A 19668-nucleotide genomic window follows, 5' to 3' on the forward strand; every position below is an offset into this window, starting at 1 on the left:
GCTGCCGGCGTCCATTTCGACGACCAAACCATTGCCAAATCCCACAGTATCCACCCCACCGACGCCATGGGAAAGAAATGCTGGCCGTTCCGTGATGGCGTGTAACTCACACGTTCGTTGGGAACCCCAAGAGGAAGGTATGATGCGCACAGTAGCAAGTTTTCCCTCAGAAAGAAACCAAGGTTTAATCGAACTAGGAGGAGCCAAGAAGCACGTTGAAGGTTGATGGTGGCGAAATGTGATGCGGCGCAACAACAGGGATTCCGGCGCCAACGTGGAACCTGCACAACACAAGCCAAGTACTTTGCCCCAACGAAACAGTGAGGTTGTCAATCTCACCGGTTTGCTGTAACAAAGGATTAACCGTATTGTGTGGAAGATGATTGTTTGCAAGAAAACAGTAAAACAAGTATTGCAGTAGATTGTATGCGATGTAAAGAATGGACCGGGGTCCACAGTTCACTAGAGGTGTCTCTCCCATAAGATAAAAGCATGTTGGGTGAACAAATTACAGTCGGGCAATTGACAAATAGAGAAGGGCATAACAGTGCATATACATGATATGATAAATATAGTGAGATTTAATCCGGGCATTACGACAAAGTACATAGACCGCCATCCAACTGCATCTATGCCTAAAAAGTCCACCTTCAGGTTATCATCCGAACCCCATTCAGTATTAAGTTGCAAAGCAACAGACAATTGCATTAAGTATGGTGCGTAATGTAATCGACAACTACATCCTTAGACATAGAATCAATGTTTTATCCCTAGTGGCAACAGCACATCACAACCTTAGAACTTTCTGTCACTGTCCCACGTGTCAATGAAGGCATGAACCCACTATCGAGCATAAATACTCCCTCTTGGAGTTAAGAGTAAAAACTTGGCCAGAGCCTCTACTAATAACGGAGAGCATGCAAGATCATAAACAACACATAAACAATAGATTGATAATCATCATAACATAGTATTCTCTATCTATCGGATCCCGACAAACACAACATATAGTATTACAGATAGATGATCTTGATCATGTTAGGCAGCTCACAAGATCCAACAATGAAGCACAATTAGGAGAAGACGACCATCTAGCTACTGCTATGGACCCATAGTCCAGGGGTGAACTACTCACTCATCACTCCGGAGGCGACCATGGCGGTGTAGAGTCCTCCGGGAGATGAATCCCCTCTCCGGCAGGGTGCCGGAGGCGATCTCCTGAATCCCCCGAGATGGGATTCGCGGCGGCGGCGTCTCGCAAGGTTTTCCGTATCGTGGCTCTCTGCGGGGGTTTCGCGACGGAGGCTATAAGTAGGCGAAAGGGCAGGTCAAGAGGCGGCACGAGGGGCCCGGGGACAGGCCGCGCGGCCAGGGCCCGGGCCGCGCCGCCTGTCACCCGGCCACCTCGTGGCCCCACTTCGACTCCCCTTCGGTCTTCCGGAAGCTTCGTGCAAAAATAGGACCCCGGCGGTGATTTCGTCCAATTCCGAGAATATTTCCTTACTAGGATTTACGAAACCAAAACAGCAGAAACAAAGAATCGGCTCTTCGGCATCTTGTTAATAGGTTAGTTCCAGAAAATGCGTAAATACGACATATAATGTGCATAAAACATGTAGGTATCATCAATAAAGTAGCATGGAACATAAGAAATTATCGATACGTTGGAGACGTATCATTCCGCAAGACGAAGAACGACCAGGAGGCAAGCGGCTCGCGTTCCGGCAAGAAGGCAAGGGTCGGCCGGTACGTCCGCGTTGAGCTCGCGCGGCAGCTATGGGAGGAAAACCGGCATGTGCCATGGACGGACGCGAACTTGCCGGGAGGGGGCTGGTACCTCAACTCGCGGCGCGTGCCGGTCCCTCCCCGTGCCGCGCGAGGGCCGAGAGCGGCGGGACGAGGTGCGCCGCCGCCGAGCGATCTTGCCGCCGGATCTGCGGGAGGATGAGGCGTACGCGCTGAACTCCTACAACTGGATTTCATTCGGGACGTGGGAGTTCGACGCGCGCCGCCGCGCTGGCTACCTCGGCGACGTGGACTTCTTCGACCGAGAGATCGCTGCAGAAGAAGAAGAGAACGACCAGGAGGACGCGGACGACGAGGAGGACGCGGACGAGGACGTCGACATGGTCGACTACGACCACGACGACGGCGGGCCGGCGTGGGATCCGGAGACCCAGCCGCCGGACCTTTCCGAGGATGAGGCCATTGCCATGGCACTGGCCAACAGCGCGCAGGACGAGCTCAACGAGCTCGCTTTGTGGGAGGGGCTCGCAATCCAGTGCGGAGTCGGCGCTCGCGCGAGGAGGCCGGCGACTCCTCCGGCTACGCCGACGCGTTCCAACGACCGCGCTCCGCCTGCTGCTCCGGCGTGGGATCCCTGGCCACAGCCTCCTGCCCATGCGGCGGTACCTCCTCCACCGCCGGCGTACGAGCTTCCATGGCCGACGCCGGAGTTCATTAACCTCGTCAGCGACGACGACCAGTAGGCAGCACCAACTTTTAGCACGCCTTTATGGCTCTTTAATGTTTTTTTAACGTAAATTATGAATGAAAAAAAAAATTTATGTGTTCGTGCCGCTGGAGCCACCCCGACTCAAACGGACGCCCGGACGATTTCGACCATTTTGGCCGACGCAAACGGACACGACGCGTCCGTTTCGACGTCCGAAATGCGTCGCGCTCGCTAGAGATGCCCTTAGAGCATCTCCAGCCGCGTCCCCCAAACCGTCCCCCAAACCGCGCCGGATTGAGCGTTTGGGGGACGTGTTTTGTTCGTGCCGCGTTTGGGGGACGTCGCTCCCCAGCCGCGTCCCCCAAACGCCGCCCCCAAACATTTAAAATAATTTTTCTTGGCATTTTTATTTCAATTTCCACAAACTAATACATAATTGGGAACGTGGTTTACACGAAGACATAGTTTGGAACATGGTTTTCCACAAACTAATACATAGTTTGAACCATGGTGGACACAAATATAAAATATTGCAAAAAACTAAACCTAACTAGGCCGTGCATCGAAGGTTTCCTGTGTTCGCTGCTAAGAAACAACACTCCAGGGCACACCCAGTCACCTAAACTGGAAAATCCAGCGGGAGGATGGTGCCCTTGTTGGTTCTACCGATGAGGCGAACAGGCAGAAACCTCTGTGCACGTATTCGCTGCGAAGAAACAACACTCAGTCCTCCTCCGAGTCGATGCTGTCGTCGTGGGAGTCCCTGTCGACGTGGTAGTCCCGGCGGCAGCGACTCTCGTCGAAGACCTTGATGCTCATGTCCCTGTTGCCGAAGTAGGAGAACACGAGGATGAAGCCGGCTTGGAGGCTGTGGTGGCGCGCGAACTTCTCCCAGCCGATGTTGAGGTACATCTTGCCGCGCGCGTCGTAGATCGCGTCGACGATCCACCGGCAGTAGCCGCACGAAGCCTCCCGCAGATGCATCGTGCGCGGGCGTACGCCACCGACGTACTCGGCGAAGGAGTCCGGCAGCCTCTGGATGCCGCGCGGGTCGCCCTTGAGGACGTGGACGAACTCGAACAGGACGTCCGGCTCCACGTCCATCTCCGACGATGAAGACGACGGCGCGGGAGGCGACGGCGATCGTTCAGCTATGCCGCGGCCACGACCACGACCACGACCACGGGCGCGGCCGCGAGGTCGGCCTCCGCCTCTACCAGACATAGCGGCGAGTCTTGTTGAGAGATGGTGGCGGCTAGGGTTTGGGAGAGAGGCGCTAGGGTTTGTGTGTGAGAGGGACGACGAGAGGCGCCCCCTTTTATAGGCCGGAGGGGGGCGGATGAGCGGTGGCGCTCATTAACGCCGGCACGCAGAGCTAGGCGCGACGGGACGCGTCGCTGCGCCCTCTGCGGGAACTGCACCGTCGCTGCGGGAACTGCACCGTCGCTGTGCGCCAATAACTTCCGTCGCGAGGTAGGCGACGGTTAGGTTAAAATTAATTGTGCCGCTGACGGGTTGGCCCCGCCACTCCTCGCCTCGCTTTTCGTTGTGTCCGGCGTCCCCGGAGCGTCCCCTGTGGGATGGGGACGGGCTCGGGGCGCCGGACACCGTATAGGGGCGCGCCGGACAAAAAAGGGCTTTGAGGGACACGGCTGGAACATTTTTTTGGTCCGGTGCGCCTCAAATCACTTTGGGGGACGGTTTGGGGGACGCGGCTGGAGATGCTCTTATGAAATGGTGATCAAAGTCTTGGTATTCAATCGCCGCCCATCCCCGCCGTATCATTTGGTGAGCTCCTCCACGTGCGGCGCCGGCGCGTACATTTCACACTCGGCTTTTGCCTCTGACACTGGGATCTCCTTCCCCCACAAGGCACGAGCACGATCGTGGCAAATTGACCGACGGACGCAAAGCTCTGCCGCGCCTGAGCTCGACTACTCCTCCACCACGTCTGAAACAGTGGAGCTACGCACTGACTAGGCAGGCATGAGGCATCGGCACACGCCATCTACAGTTGCCGTCGTACGGAGGTTCGTGCGGTGCGGCTCGCCGACTTTTCTCCTCCGCCACCCACGCCATTGCTCATTCACTGCGTCGCTACTCTTCTTCTCTCTCCCCTCGCCCGACAAGAAAAGGACGGGGCCTTCTCCGACACACGCCCCCTCCCTGTCTGTCCCCCACTCCATCACCACCTTCTCTTTTTCTACCCTTTCCCACGAGCTCCGAGAGTCTCACTCTCACTCACACACCGCGCTCCAAGAACTCACTCCAAGTCGCTGCTACCTCAAAGGCGAGCTGAGCTGAGCTGAGCTGAGCTTATGGCGGCAATGGCGGAGGGCGCGGGGGAGCCGGAGCTGGTGTCCATCCCGGCGACGCCGCGGGGGCTGTCCACGCCGGAGGGGCTCTCCACCCCGCCGGTCAGGAGGGGAGGGGCGGCCACCAGCGGCGCCGGGACGCCGGTGCGGCGGGTCGTCGAGGGGCTGCGCGGCTACCTGGAGGACGTGGGCCACCTCACGCGCCTCAACCCGCAGGACGCCTGGCTCCCCATCACCGAGAGCCGCAGCGGCAACGCGCGCTACGCCGCATTCCACTCCCTCAACGCCGGCCTCGGCTTCCAGGCGCTCCTCATCCCACTCGCCTTCCCCGCACTCGGATGGTACTACTGCTCCCCACTCCCCATTTCTCACATCCACAACCCCCTTTTCCTTTCCAAGAACGAGCAGGGTTGCTTGCTTGCTTGCTTGCTTCAGAGTTCAGACTCTCGGAGCATTCTGCTGCTGGTGCTGGGCCGGCTACACTCTTCGTACTCGTTCCCCTCTTTTCGACTTCGTTATCCTGGATTTTCAATTTCTTGCGCACATAATTTGTTCTAGCTTCGAAATCGAGCTTGGCTTCCTAAGATTGGCCAGCTCTTCTTCTAGTTTAGATGTTCCATTTTCAAGATTTGTACTAGCTTATACTATGAGAATGACAATGTTACCGCACTGGTGAATATTTACAAGATAAAACCAGAAGCCGTGAAAAGCGCAAACATTAAATAACTCACGAGTGCTATAAGTAGCATGTACAGATGCCTCCTCTAATAAAGGCATGGGCAGTACTGGTAAGGAAAATATATAAATTGTGCAATGTTGATACAATGCACATGAGCACTAGTGTCATTCTTCTCCAACGTCAATACTCAATAGTACTATTAAGCATTGCAACTGAACACAGTTTCAGATTCCTTGGAATATAATAATTGAGCCGAGTAATGTTTCCTAGCATATAGTATGTTCTGGATAATCCTAACAAGACACTAGATCTAAGAGTCGTATGGATGGGTACCAACATATTTCCAATCCTAACATATGGTTTTCTTGCAACTGTTAGGAGCTGGGGAATAATATCGTTAACTGTTGCTTACTTCTGGCAACTATACACACTATGGATTCTAGTCAAGCTTCATGAAGCTGTCCCAGGCAGGAGGTACAACAGATATGTGGAGCTTGCGCAAGCTGCATTTGGTGAGATAAAGACATACCCTTACCTATTATGCCAGCTCATTAGAATTTATCATTTATTCCAAGCTAGATATCTTTTTTGCTGTCAATAGAAGGGTGCAATGTATATCATCATTGTCCTAAGAAAATCTCTGTCATGTAGTTAATAGAAAGAATCTTTAACATTATCCTTTACTGTTCCACTTTGAGCTAGATGAAGTGTCCAATGATGGACATCTGGATCATGCCTTGTTGTCGCTTAACATATCACTCTCATGTTACAGTGATGTGAAATGTGGAACATTCAGATCCACAATTATCCAATGATCCTTCTAGTCATACTATTTCATCTCACAGTTTAAGTAATTAACTAATTATATAGTCTGGTTATGCCGATTGAGTACATGCAACAATGTGGCTAGATTGTCTGGTGATGTGCTACATTGATTTCTAGAAGTTCGTATAACCCGAAATTTTAGCCGGAGTTACTGATTTCTATCTGTTTATTCATTCAGGTGAAAAACTGGGAGTGTGGCTAGCTCTTTTCCCAACTATTTATCTTTCGGCGGGCACAGCGACTGCATTGATACTTGTTGGAGGGGAGACTATGAAGCTCTTTTACCAAATAGTGTGCGGACCCCTCTGTTTGCCGAGTCCTATTTCGACGGTCGAGTGGTACTTGGTATTCACATCCTTATCAGTCATCCTTTCCCAGCTCCCGAATCTCAACTCGATCGCTGGGGTTTCTCTTATTGGTGGTGCCACAGCGATAATGTATTGTACAATGTCATGGGTTCTCTCTGCCAGCCAGCAGAGGCCGTCGACAGTCTCTTATGAGCCAGCAAAATACACTTCTTTTGGTTCATCCTTGTTCTCTACCATGAATGCTCTTGGAATAATAGCCTTTGCGTTCCGGGGACACAATCTTGCATTAGAAATACAGGTTTGTACTCAACAACCAGGCCTTTCAGATCTTCAATACCTTGTACTATGTTGTATCATTTGGTGGGTTAATTTGGTTGGAATTAATTTGGCATTCATAATTTCTAGGCGACAATGCCGTCGACTTTCAAACACCCTGCACATGTGCCTATGTGGCGCGGGGCCAAAGCTGCATATCTTCTGATTGCAATGTGCATCTTTCCAGTTGCCATTGGAGGTTACTGGGCCTACGGAAACATGGCAAGTACTTCAATCATTTTACTCCACATTCATCATCCTGTCGTGCTGCATCTAAGAATCATTGGACCTTCTGTTCGTTGTTTCTCATGCCTGCAGATACCACCAGGGGGGATCCTTACCGCCCTCTACGTTTTCCACAGCCATGACATCTCACGTGGGCTCCTCGCAGCGACGTTCCTCCTCGTCGTGTTCAACTGCCTCAGCAGCTTCCAGATATACTCCATGCCCGTTTTCGACAGCTTTGAGGCCTACTACACAGGTCGCACCAACCGGCCCTGCTCGGTCTGGGTCCGGTCGGGGTTCAGGGTCTTCTACGGCTTCATCTCGCTCTTCATCGGCATAGCTCTGCCGTTCCTCTCCAGCCTTGCCGGCCTGCTGGGCGGCCTGACGCTGCCGGTGACCTTCGCATACCCATGCTTCATGTGGATCTGTATCAAGAAGCCAGAGAAGTTTAGCTTCAGCTGGTACCTGAACTGGGGCCTCGCGCTGCTCGGCACTGCCTTCAGCGTGGCCTCCTCTGTGGGTGGTGTCTGGAGCATCGTTAACACTGGGATGAAACTCAAGTTCTTCAAACCCAACTAGCACAGCTACTATTTTCAGTTTGCAAATTTATGATATAATATATAGATATGCTTCTTATTGCTGCAAGCCTTGGCAAGACCAATGGCATTACGTGTTGTTGATCTTATATTAGTAGAGTGTGTCTTAGTAAAATGTAAGTATCCACTGTTGGATAAGAAAAACTTCAGCCGATCGAAGTCTGGTAGTGGTACTGTTACCTGATGAAAGGACAAATGTAATTGGGCAATTTGTGTCACAGCCGTGTCTATGGTAATAGAGCATGTACTTTGGTTTTTTTCCTTCGTTTTGAATTCTTTGGTAGACCGAGACACATTAAATTCAGCCCCTCTTTGGTTCGTCAGATTCAGAGTAGATGTATATGAAGAAAAATAGGATTACAAAGGACCTTTTATTACTTCATTTAGACAAAGTATTATAGCTTATTACAAATCATGGACCGGACAAAGTCTCATCATAGATAAGCCATAAAAAAAACTAAAAGCGTGCAGCCCAAAATCAATATCCATATCCTGGGGTGTCTCCATAGGCACGAGAAATGACTACATATGGATCCATCGCGTAGTCATAGGAATACACCTGTAGAAATGATGGAAAGCTTTTCTTATCAAAGATAAAATCACTATGAACATTCCAAACATCCCATTTTTAGGTACAGCACACCATTTAACCCGTTCCAAAATAAATTAATTATATTAGCCGGCGGTGGAATGTTAAAAGTCATATAGAAAATTTTCCATAAGATTTTTGCAAAAGGGCGTGATATGAAAAGATGTTGTATTATCTTCTCTTGATCACAAAAACAATATTTAGTACACCCTTGCCAATTTATTTTCACAAGATTATCCTTAGTGACGATGACTCTCCTATGAAGAAACCACATAAAAATCTTTTTTAGTGGTACCTACATTTTTCAAATATATCTCTTAAGATAGATCAGTAGCAAATCTAGGTACAAAGACATAACAGTAAAAATCCCTGAAATTTTCAAGTTCCAACGAAAGACATCCTTCTCATCATTGGGCTGAACGAAAATTAGGCGGTGAAGTACATGAATCCATCTATCTTATTTGTTACCAGACAAGGTTCTCCTAAAATCTATGTTTAAATGAGCGGAAGTCATTACATTTGCAACAGTAACATTTTAATGGTACACACTGTTATAAAGGGATGGATATTCCTTAGAAAAGATGTCTATCCTTTAACCAAGAATACTCCCAAAATCCCCATTGCCGACCATGAAAACCCTTGCAATGAAATCCACTCTGACATTCATTAAACCTTTCCAAAATGTGAGTCAGTTTATTTGGCTTCAACCTGAGACGTCGTTTTAGACCGAAGATATTTATTATGGAGGAGTTCCTGCCACATGCCCTCCTAATTAAGAATCTTATATAGCCACTTGCTAAGTAAACACTTGTTTCTTCAGGTCTAAAACCTCCATTCCTAACCCACCCTATTTCTCGGTCTACAAATAATATTCCATTTTGTTAATCTATATTTTTCTTAGCCCATTGCCTTGCCAAAAGAAACGAGATATAAAAAAATCAAGTCTCTTATGAACCCCTTTAAGTATTTGTAGAAAAGAGAGCATAAAATTTGGTAGACTCGTAAGGACTGAATAAATGAGCACTAAACGATCCCATAAAAAAACATCTTCTTGAAACAATCTTTCTACACGTTCCACTCCCCATTTTTTAAACTTTCTAATAGGGACTGGGAACCCTAAATGGCCCTATGTCACATCCAAACAGAATTCTATATCCATTCTCCAAATCCTTTGCCTTTTCAAAACAGAACAATTTCCTCTTGTGAAAGTTAATTTTTAGTCCTCGACAATTGCTTAAAGATGCATATATAGAACCACTTCATATTAAGTGTCTTCTCTAAATAATGCTCCATTAACAAAATAGTATCATCAATGTTATGTGCACTTAAAATCCTACATTATCAAACTTCTACCAAAGTTTGGCTAATGGCACCACGTGAAAAACTATGTATTTTTTCAAGATTCCCTTTTTTGCGAATACGGCAAATGCTACCACCTCCGCTCCGTAAAAGAAGAGGTGTATAATTTTTTTAGAAGTAAAACAAGAAAAATTTATTGAGAACTATGATTCTATATAGGTAAATTGTGAAAGGGCCACGCTGAGCGTCCCCCGGGGGATTAGATTTTTGATCCCCCAGGTCCCCAGCCGTTGGATCGAGTAATCTGAGTCATTTCCAGCCGTTTGATCAAATCATCAACCTACCTTTCCCACTTTTGCTTCCATAATGTACCAAAGTAGTAAAAACGATTCGTTTGTAGCAAAATCTAATCCCACCTAAACTCCCACTTTTGCTACCATAAATGTACCAAGTAGCAAAAAAACATTTCGTTTGCAGCAAAATCAACCCCGATTGTAGCAAAAAATGTTTCACCACAAAAAACACAGACCTCGCCGGAGACCTCACCGGAAACCGCCGGAAACCTCGTCGGAGATCACGTAGCAAAAGTATTGTGTTATTGTAACAAAAAAGATCTGCTGATGTAGCAAAACCAACCGCATCAGAGACATTGCCGGAGACAATGTCGGAGACCTCACCGGAGACAAATGAGCAAAAAAATTATACTATTGTAGCAACAAAGCAGAACAAATGTAGCAAAGCCTAATTTCGCTGGAGACTCGCCGGAAACATTGTAGCAAAATAATTAAAAAATTGTAGCAAAACAAATTTCACCGGAGACATCTCCGGAGACATTGTAGCAAACAAATTGTGCTATATTAGCAGAACCACTGAACAATTGTAGCGAAAAAATTAAAATCCTATGGCGAGGGGATAGGTTCCTGTGGGGGACATTGTAGTCCAGGAGGGGCAGTGCCCGGCGGCGGGGGCAGGGTAGCAGTTGCCCACGCTGATTGTAGCACCACCGACGGAGCCATCCACGTTGGTTCTTGAGCTCGTGCGGGGAGGCTCCCTTGCCGCCGACGTGCTGCACATTGTCCCCCTCCACACCGATATCGCGGGCGCGAGTTAGAGCACGCGGGGGAGGGGCTCAGCGCGGACGAAGAGCCGTAGCAGGGGGTTACGAAGGCGCTGCAGGGGTAGCGCGGGGCGGCATGGTGGCGCAGGAGGAGGCTCCCTTGCCGCCGGCGTGCCGCACGTCGTTGATACGTCTCAAACGTATCTATAATTTCTTATGTTCCATGCTACTTTTATGATAATACTCACATGTTTTATACATACTTTACATCATTATTATGCATTTTCCGGCACTAACCTATTAACAAGATGCCGAAGTGCCAGTTGTTGTTTTCTGCTGTTTTTGGTTTCAGAAATCCTACAAAGGAAATATTCTCGGAATTGGACGAAATCAACGCCCAGGGTCTTATTTTTCCGCGTAGCTTCCAGAAGACCGGAGGGGTTACGAAGAGGGGCCACGAGGGCCCGGCACCATAGGCCGGCGCGGCCAGGGAGGGGCTCGCGCCGCCCTATGGTGTGGGCCCCTGATACGTCTCCAACGTATCTATAATTTCTGATGTTCCATGCTTGTTTTATGACAATACCTACATGTTTTGCTCACACTTTATAATGTTTTTATGCGTTTTCCGGAACTAACCCATTAACAAGATGCCACAGTGCCAGTTCCTGTTTTCTGTTGTTTTTGGTTCCAGAAAGGCTGTTCGGGCAATATTCTCGGAATTCGACGAAACGAAGACCCAACATCTTATTTTTCCCGGAACCTTCCAGAAAGTCAAAGTGGGACCAGAGGGGAGCCCTGGGGGCCCCACACATGGTGGCCGCGCCGGCCTAGTGTGAGGAGGCCCCGTGGCCCCTCCGACTCCTACTCTTCGCCTATTTAAGCCGTCCTGACCTAAAACATCGATACCGATTGACGAAACTCCAGAAAGACTCCAGGGGTGCCGCCGCCATCACGAAACTCCAATTCGGGGGACAGAATCTCTGTTCCGGCACGCCGCCAAGACGGGGAAGTGCCCCCGGAAGCCATCTCCATCGACGCCACCACCTCCATCATGCTCCGTGAGTAGTTCCTCCATGGACTACGGGTTCTAGCTGTAGCTAGTTGGTATTCTCTCCCCCATGTACTTCAATACAATGATCTCATGAGCTGCCTTACATGATTGAGATTCATCTGATGTAATCGGTGTTGTGTTTGTTGGGATCCGATGGATTGTTACATTATGATTAGTCTATCTATAAATTTTGTGAAGTTATTGTTGCTTCAATCTTGTTGTGTTTAATGCTTGTCACTAGGGCCCGAGTGGCATGATCTTAGATTTAAGCTCTATACTTATTGCTTAGATTGTATCTACAAGTTGTTTGCACATGTCTATGTCCGGAACCCGAGGCCCCAAAGTGACAGAAATTGGGACAACCGGAGGGGGAAGGCGTAGGTATGAGGATCACATGTTTTCACGGAGTGTTAATGCTTTGCTCCGGTGCTCTATTAAAAGGAGTACCTTAATTTCCAGTAGTTTCCCTAGAGGCCCGGCTGCCACCGGCTGGTAGGACAAAAGATGTTGTACAAGTTTCTCATTGCGAGCACGTATGACTATATATGGAAAACATGCCTACATGATTAATAATCTTGATGTTCTGTCTTAATGCTATTTCAATCCTATCAATTGCCCAACTGTAATTTATTCACCCAACACTTGTTATTGGAGAGTTACCACTAGTGTAGATAGTTGGGAACCCCGGTCCATCTCTCATCATCATATACTCGTTCTACATGTCATTGGAAGTAGTGTCAACTATTTTCTGGTGCCATTGCTCTCATATTATCACTCTTCATTGTTGTGTTATCACATTACTGCTCTCATATTACTGCTACCTTCACATCACCCCTGTTACTAGTGCTTTTCCAGGTGCAGCTGAATTGACAACTCAGTTGTTAAGGCTTATAAGTATTCTTTACCTCCCCTTGTGTCGAATCAATAAATTTGGGTTTTACTTCCCTCGAAGACTGTTGCGATCCCCTATACTTGTGGGTTATCAAGACTATTTTCTGGCGCCGTTGCCGGGGAGGCATAGCTCTACTCATAAGTTCACCTGGGGAGTACACTCCACCTCTCTCTCTGTTTTATTTTATTTTGTTTTGCTTAGTTTACTTTTGTCTAGTTTATTTGTGCTTAGTTTATTTCTGTCTAGTTTTGTTTTGCTTAGTTTACTTTTGTCTAGTTTATTTTTGTCTTGTTTTATTTTCCCTATATACCCGAAAATCCATAAAAATTTGAAAAACCTAAAAATTAAAAACTGCTATTATGGGAGAACCCACAACAAATTTGGAGCTTATAGAATTATATAATAATTATAGAGAATCGAGAAAGGGTAAAGTTATGAGTGTTGTGATAGAAAAATTAAATACAATTGCTAAAATCTTGCTTAAACGCCATGATATAAACTGTTGCTCTAAACAGGATACTAAACATCTTAAATTTCAATGTGGCTTTAGTGAGGAAGTTTTAATTATGAACTATAATTGGAATAACTATATTCATTTTGGGTTCAAAGAGGTAGTACAGTTTGTCTTATTTATGGGAGCCTCTGAGATAGAATCATTCATGTCTAAAAATTATGAAACTTGTGTTGTTTGTAAGGACCTTAAAGATTATGTCTCTTCTATCCTAAATATTTGCATAGAAAGTTACAGCGATAATCCTTATATCATTGATTATAAAGAGAGACGCATTAATGCACAAGAATGCACTCACAATTTGCAGAAACCAGTGGAAGAAGAAATTGATGAACCTGAAAACTCATTGGATGAAAAAGAGGAGGAAATTGATGAACCTGAAAGCTCATTGGATGAAAAAGAAGAGGAGAGTGATGAACAAAAGGAGGAAGAATGGATTAGCTACCCATGCCAACCTTCTAATGAGAGTAACTCTTTATCTCTTACACTATTTGATTGTCCTCCATGCTTACCGAAAGAGGATGAATGTTATGTTCCTGTGGATTATCTTGAAATATTTCCTATGAGTAAAACTTGTGAGAATAATTATGCTACTGTCATTCATGATAATCCATTCTATTTTGATAAATCTTATGATAATGCTTTGTTTGTGCCTGATATCGAAATGCATGGTACTAAAGAGTTTTGCTTGGCAAATGTTTATGATAAATCTCTAGATGATGGTCATATGTTACTTGATAATATTAATTGTACTACTAATGAAAATGGGATTGGAGAGTTCTTGACTTTATCTATGAGTCCCATATCTTTTGAGATTGATCAATCATCTTGTTATATTATTGATAAAAGTGGATTTGAAAGTTTTAATCCCGCTATTTTTGAGCTTCATAAAAATTATATGTTTATGGATCATGAAAAGCATGCTTTATGTGATAGTTATATTGTTGAGTTTATCCATGAAGCTACTGAAAATTATTATGAGAGAGGAAAATATGGTTGTAGAAATTTGCATGGTACTAAAACACCTCTCTATATGCTGAAACTTTTGAAGCTACTCTTGTTTTATCTTCTTATGCTTGTCAATTTGTTCTTCATGAATTTATTTGTGTACAAGATTCCTATGCATAGGAAGTGGGTTAGACATAAATGTGTTTTGAATTTGCCTTTTGATGCTCTCTTTTGCTTCAACTCTTACTCCTTACGAGTGCATCATTAAAATTGCTGAGCCCATCTTAATGGCTATAAAGAAAGCACTTCTTGGGAGATAACTCATGTGTTTATTTTGCTACTGTTTTGTTGTGTCTTGGAAGTTGTTACTACTGTAGCAACCTCTCCTTATCTTTATTTTATTGCATTGTTGTGCCAAGTGAAGTCTCTAATAGAAGGTTGATGCTAGATTTGGATTTCTGCGCAGAAACAGATTTCTATCTGTCACGAATTTGGGCAGGGCTCTCTGTAGGATACTCAGAAAAATCTTCAAATTTACGTGCGTGATCCTCAGATATGTACGCAACTTTCATTAGTTTTAAGTTTTCTGATTTGAGGAACGGAAGTACCCCGTAAAAATTCGTGTTTACTGGCTGTTCTGTTTTGGCAGATTCTGTCTCTGTTTTTTGCATTGTCTCTTGTGGACTTTAAGTGAGGCTTTCTAGACGTGGAGAGCTGTAGCTAATGTTTTATTGAGTTCTTGCAATGTGTCACTACAGGACCAAAGTGGATTAAAGTTTTTTGAGTACTAACCCCTCTAATGAAGTTTATGAGAAGTTTGGTGTGAAGGAAGTTTTCAAGGGTCAAGAGAGGAGGATGATATATGATCAAGAAGAGTGAAAAGTCTAAGCTTGGGGATGCCCCCGTGGTTCATCCCTGCATATTTCAAGAAAGACTCAAGCGTCTAAGCTTGGGGATGCCCAAGGCATCCCCTTCTTCATCAACTTATCAGGTTTCTTCTATTGAAACTATATTTTTATTCGGTCACATCATATGTGCTTTACTTGGAGCGTCTGTTTTTTTGTTTGTGTCTGAATAAGATCGGATCCTAGCAATACTTGTGTGGGAGAGAGACACGCTCCGCTTTTTCATATGAACACTGATGTTCTTCGTTTTACTTTTAAGGTTCATGACAAAAGTTGGAAACCGTTGCACTTATTAATATTTGGTTGGAAACAGAAAATGCTTCATATTGTCTTGAATAATTTGATACTTGGCAATTGTTTTGAGCTCTCAAGTAGATCATGTTTCTCTTGCATCATGTAGTTTAAACCTATTAGTGGAGAACTACCGTAGAACTTGTTGAAATTGGTTTGCATGATTGGTCTCTCTAAGGTCTAGATATTTTCTGGTAAAAGTGTTTGAGCAACAAGGAAGACAGTGCAGAGTTTTATAATGCTTGCAATTTGTTCTTATGTAAGTTTTGCTGTACCGGTTCATACTTGTGTTTGCTTCAAACAACCTTGCTAGCCCAAAGCCTTGTACTGAGAGGGAATGCTTCTCGTGCATCCAAAACCTTGAGCCAAAACCTATGCCATTTGTGTCCACCATATCTACCTACTATGTGGTATTTCCTGCCATTCCAAGTACATACTTCATGTGCTACCTTTAAACAATTCACAAGCTATTATCTTTTATTTGTGTCAATGTTTTATAGCTCATGAGGAAGTATGTGGTGTTTTATCTTTCGATCTTGTCATTTACTTCTGACAGACTCTCAACAATGGACTAGTGGCTTCATCCGCTTATCCAATAATTTTGCAAAAAGAGCTGGCAATGGGGTTCCCAGCCCCAATTAATTAACTTTCATTAATAATTCTCTTCACATGTTTTGCCCTGATCTATCAGTAAGCAACTTAATTTTGCAAATAGACACTCCTCCATGGTATGTGAAATGTTGGAAGGCACCCGAGGATTCGGTTAGCCATGGCTTGTGTAAGCAAAAGGTTGGGGGGAGTGTCATCTAATAAATAAAACTAAAGTACATGTGTAAACAAAAGAGAAGAGGGATGATCTACCTTGCTGGTAGAGATAACGTCCTTCATGGGAGCCGCTCTTGAAAGTCTGGTTGATAAGGTAGTTAGAGTGCCCACTACCATTCGTTGACAACAACAAACACCTCTCAAAATTTTACTTTTATGCTCTCTATATGATATCAAAACTTGAAAAGCTCTAGCACATGATTTTATCCCTGCTTCCCTCTGCGAAGGGCCATTCTTTTACTTTTATGTTGAGTCAGTTTACCTACTTCCTTCCATCTTAGAAGCAAACACTTGTGTCAACTGTGCATTGATTCTTACATACTTGCTTATTTGCATTCATCATATTACTTTATGTTGACAATTATCCATGAGATATGCATGTTGAAAGTTGAAAGCAACTGCTGAAACTTATATCTTCCTTTGTGTTGCTTCGATGCCTTTACTTTGAATGTATTGCTTTATGAGTTAACTCTTATGCAAGACTTTTGATGCTTGTCTTGAAAGTACTATTCATGAAAAGTTTTGCTATATGTTATCTATTTGTTAGCAACTATAGATCATTGCCTTGAGTCACTTCATTCATCTCATGTGCTTTGCAATAGTATGATTAAGATTATGTTGGTAGCATGTCACTTCAGAAATTATTCTTTTTATCGTTTACCTACTCGAGGGCGAGCAGGAACTAAGCTTGGGGATGCTTGATACGTCTCCAACGTATCTATAATTTCTGATGTTCCATGCTTGTTTTATGACAATACCTACATGTTTTGCTCACACTTTATAATTTTTTTATGCGTTTTCCGGAACTAACCTATTAACAAGATGACACAGTGCCAGTTCATGTTTTCTGTTGTTTTTGGTTCCAGAAAGGCTGTTCGGGCAATATTCTCGGAATTCGACGAAACGAAGACCCAACATCTTATTTTTCCCGGAACCTTCCAGAAAGTCAGAGTGGGACCAGAGGGGAGCCCTGGGGGCCCCACACATGGTGGCCGCGCGGGCTCCACCCTGGCCGCGTCGGCCTAGTGTGAGGAGGCCCCGTGGCCCCTTCGACTCTGACTCTTCGCCTATTTAAGCCGTCCTGACCTAAAACATCGATACCGATTGACGAAACTCCAGAAAGACTCCAGGGGTGCCGCCGCCATCACGAAACTCCAATTCGGGGGACAGAATCTCTGTTCCGGCACGCCGCCGGGACGGGGAAGTGCCCCCGGAAGCCATCTCCGTCGACGCCACCGCCTCCATCATGCTCCGTGAGTAGTTCCCCCATGGACTACGGGTTCTAGCTGTAGCTAGTTGGTATTCTCTCCCCCATGTTGATACGGGGCGACCTTCGGTCTTCACCGCATCATGTGCTTCATCGCCAAGACGGCACGCTAAGGTGAATCTTCTCCTTTACGCGTGCCTCGAATCGCCCATTTGGGACGATATACTACTTCATACTCCGTCATGTCTTGATGATAGGAACTCGACGACAAGTACGGAGGGAAGAGAGGATGCCATGGAGGCCCGAGGACGCAAGGCCGATGTCACGGAAGCATGGAAGAGAAGGAGAAAGAGGAGCTGGACGCTCCAGGCCGGAACTTCCGCCCCTGATGGCCGGAACTTCCGCCCCCAAGGACCGGAACTTCCGCCCAGATGCCGCCAAGATGCCTTCCAGCGCCCAGAGAAATGGATCAGGCCGGAACTTCCGCCCCAAGGGACCGGAACTTCCGCCCACTCGGAACTTCCGCCCAAGTTCCGCCCAAGCTCCTAAAGTCCACCAAAACGCCCCTGGATGTTACTGCAAGGAAATGGGCCATTTTCGGAACTTGGCCGGAACTTGACCGGAACTTCCGGCCGGACCGGAACTTCCGGCCCCGAAGACCGGAACTTCCGCCCATGACCGGAACTTCCGCCCAAGACGGCCGGAACTTCCGCCCTATCGAACTTCAGCACAACAGCACTTTTCAGCGTGTAACTTATCCCTTCGCCCCCACCTATAAATAGGCTAGTTGGTTCAGATCTGAGATTAGACTTGATTTGAAAGAAAACCTGAGCTTAGCTCACCCTTGTGGGAACCCTACCTAGATCTATGATCTTGTATCCCCACCCGGGCTCCTTATCAACTCGTGAAGATCTCTTTGGCGACTTCTACCGATTGTTTGATCTTTTGCTTGCACTTCTACCTTATTTGGTCTTTTGCTTGCACTTCTATCAAGCCTTCCGGTCTTTTCGCCCTTCTAGATCTCCCGAGCTTTGATTTGTCGATCTCTTTGCGGGACTTCTACCGAAAGGTCTTTTCCTGCAATCTCTATCGAGTTGGTGTTTCGAGCCAACGAGGGAAAACTCGAATTGTGTGCGTGTGTGTGTTGTATCCCCGCGTTTCCCCCACGTGTTCATCGCGTTCATCCACCTACCCCCACGTATCCCTTCAAATCCGTGAAGATCGGGCACATCCCCGGGCTTAGCCCTTATCATATGGTATCAGAGCTCCTTGGTTGCCACGGATTTGACCCCCACACCCACCAATTCCACCAATTTCCCAAAAAAAATTCCAACAAATTTTCCCAAAAAAAAATAACCCCAAATTGGCCTTGGTTGGATCTCGCGATTTGTTGAGTTTTTGGTGGTTTTGGTCCAATAGAAACTTGTCTTTGGTGTTGATCTGCAATTCCCCCACCTTCCCACCGCTCTTAGTGCCAAATTTTCCACGAATTCGAAGATTTTCGGCCCGGATTTCCGCCCAGATCGAAGAACAGCCCGCAGATCTGATTGCGACCGGAAGTTCCGCCCCGGAGGACCGGAAGTTCCGCCCGGGACCGGAAGTTCCGCCCCTCAGGACCGGAAGTTCCGCCTGGCCAAATTTTTGACAGCTTTCTTCGTTTTTTGTTTTGGCACTAACCCATTGTGTTTGGACTTCGTTCTGTGTGCCATTTCAGCTACCACTAAGCTTCCGCAACATCAACTACGACGACGGCACCCCAAGGATCCAAGCGGTTCATTTGACACCTTCCACCATAGCAAGTTCAACATCGTCGGCCACCGTCATCAAGTGGTATAACTTGCCCCCTAACTTGTAGCCTTAGCTTCCTTTGCGTACCTTTCCTATCGAGAGTGACTTTCTAGTGTTGCGAAGCATTGCGCAAGCGTCCCGACCGTGAGGGTGTGCGTGTGTTGAGCAAAGCTACGAAGCAAGCTCGTGTGAAAAGATAGGCAAAAGAAGTGTGACATACTTACATAGATAGTGAGAAAAAGAAAGCTTCTAAGCATACAAAAAAAAAAGAGAAAAAGAAAAAGAAAAAGAGTGTGAGTGACACCTATACACAAAAGAGTCCAAAGCTTATAAGCAAAAGAGAGAAAAGAGAAGAGAGGCGTCTTGCGCAAATCTTGTTGCTTCTCAATTTTGCAACCAAGCCACGGTCTCTCTTGCGTTAGCGTGACACCGAGCTAGTAGTCTTTGTTAGGACCAATTTTGTTCGTGCTCATTTTCCGTCGCGCTAACCCCATTTTGTCCCACGTGTGTGTTCCACCTTGTGTATGCCTTTTGTGATCACCGCCTTTGACTTGTGACTTTTGGATCTTACCCACTTTTGACAATAG

At 46.3% G+C, this 19668-nt stretch overlaps 1 protein-coding gene across 1 annotated transcript; it reads left to right on the forward strand.

The window, feature by feature from the left end:
- The first annotated feature begins 4686 nt into the window (after positions 1-4686).
- LOC127300686 (lysine histidine transporter-like 8) lies at positions 4687-7978 on the forward strand. The gene is made up of 4 exons (XM_071819919.1): positions 4687-5111; positions 5828-5961; positions 6453-6880; positions 6988-7978. Exons 1-4 carry the CDS (start codon positions 4774-4776, stop codon positions 7699-7701), a joined length of 1614 nt encoding a protein of 537 aa, XP_071676020.1. The 5' UTR covers positions 4687-4773; the 3' UTR covers positions 7702-7978.
- Positions 7979-19668: the final 11690 nt, after the last annotated feature.

The sequence above is a fragment of the Lolium perenne genome, chromosome 5 (genome assembly GCF_019359855.2).
Source record: "Lolium perenne isolate Kyuss_39 chromosome 5, Kyuss_2.0, whole genome shotgun sequence".
Lineage (NCBI taxonomy): Eukaryota > Viridiplantae > Streptophyta > Magnoliopsida > Poales > Poaceae > Lolium > Lolium perenne.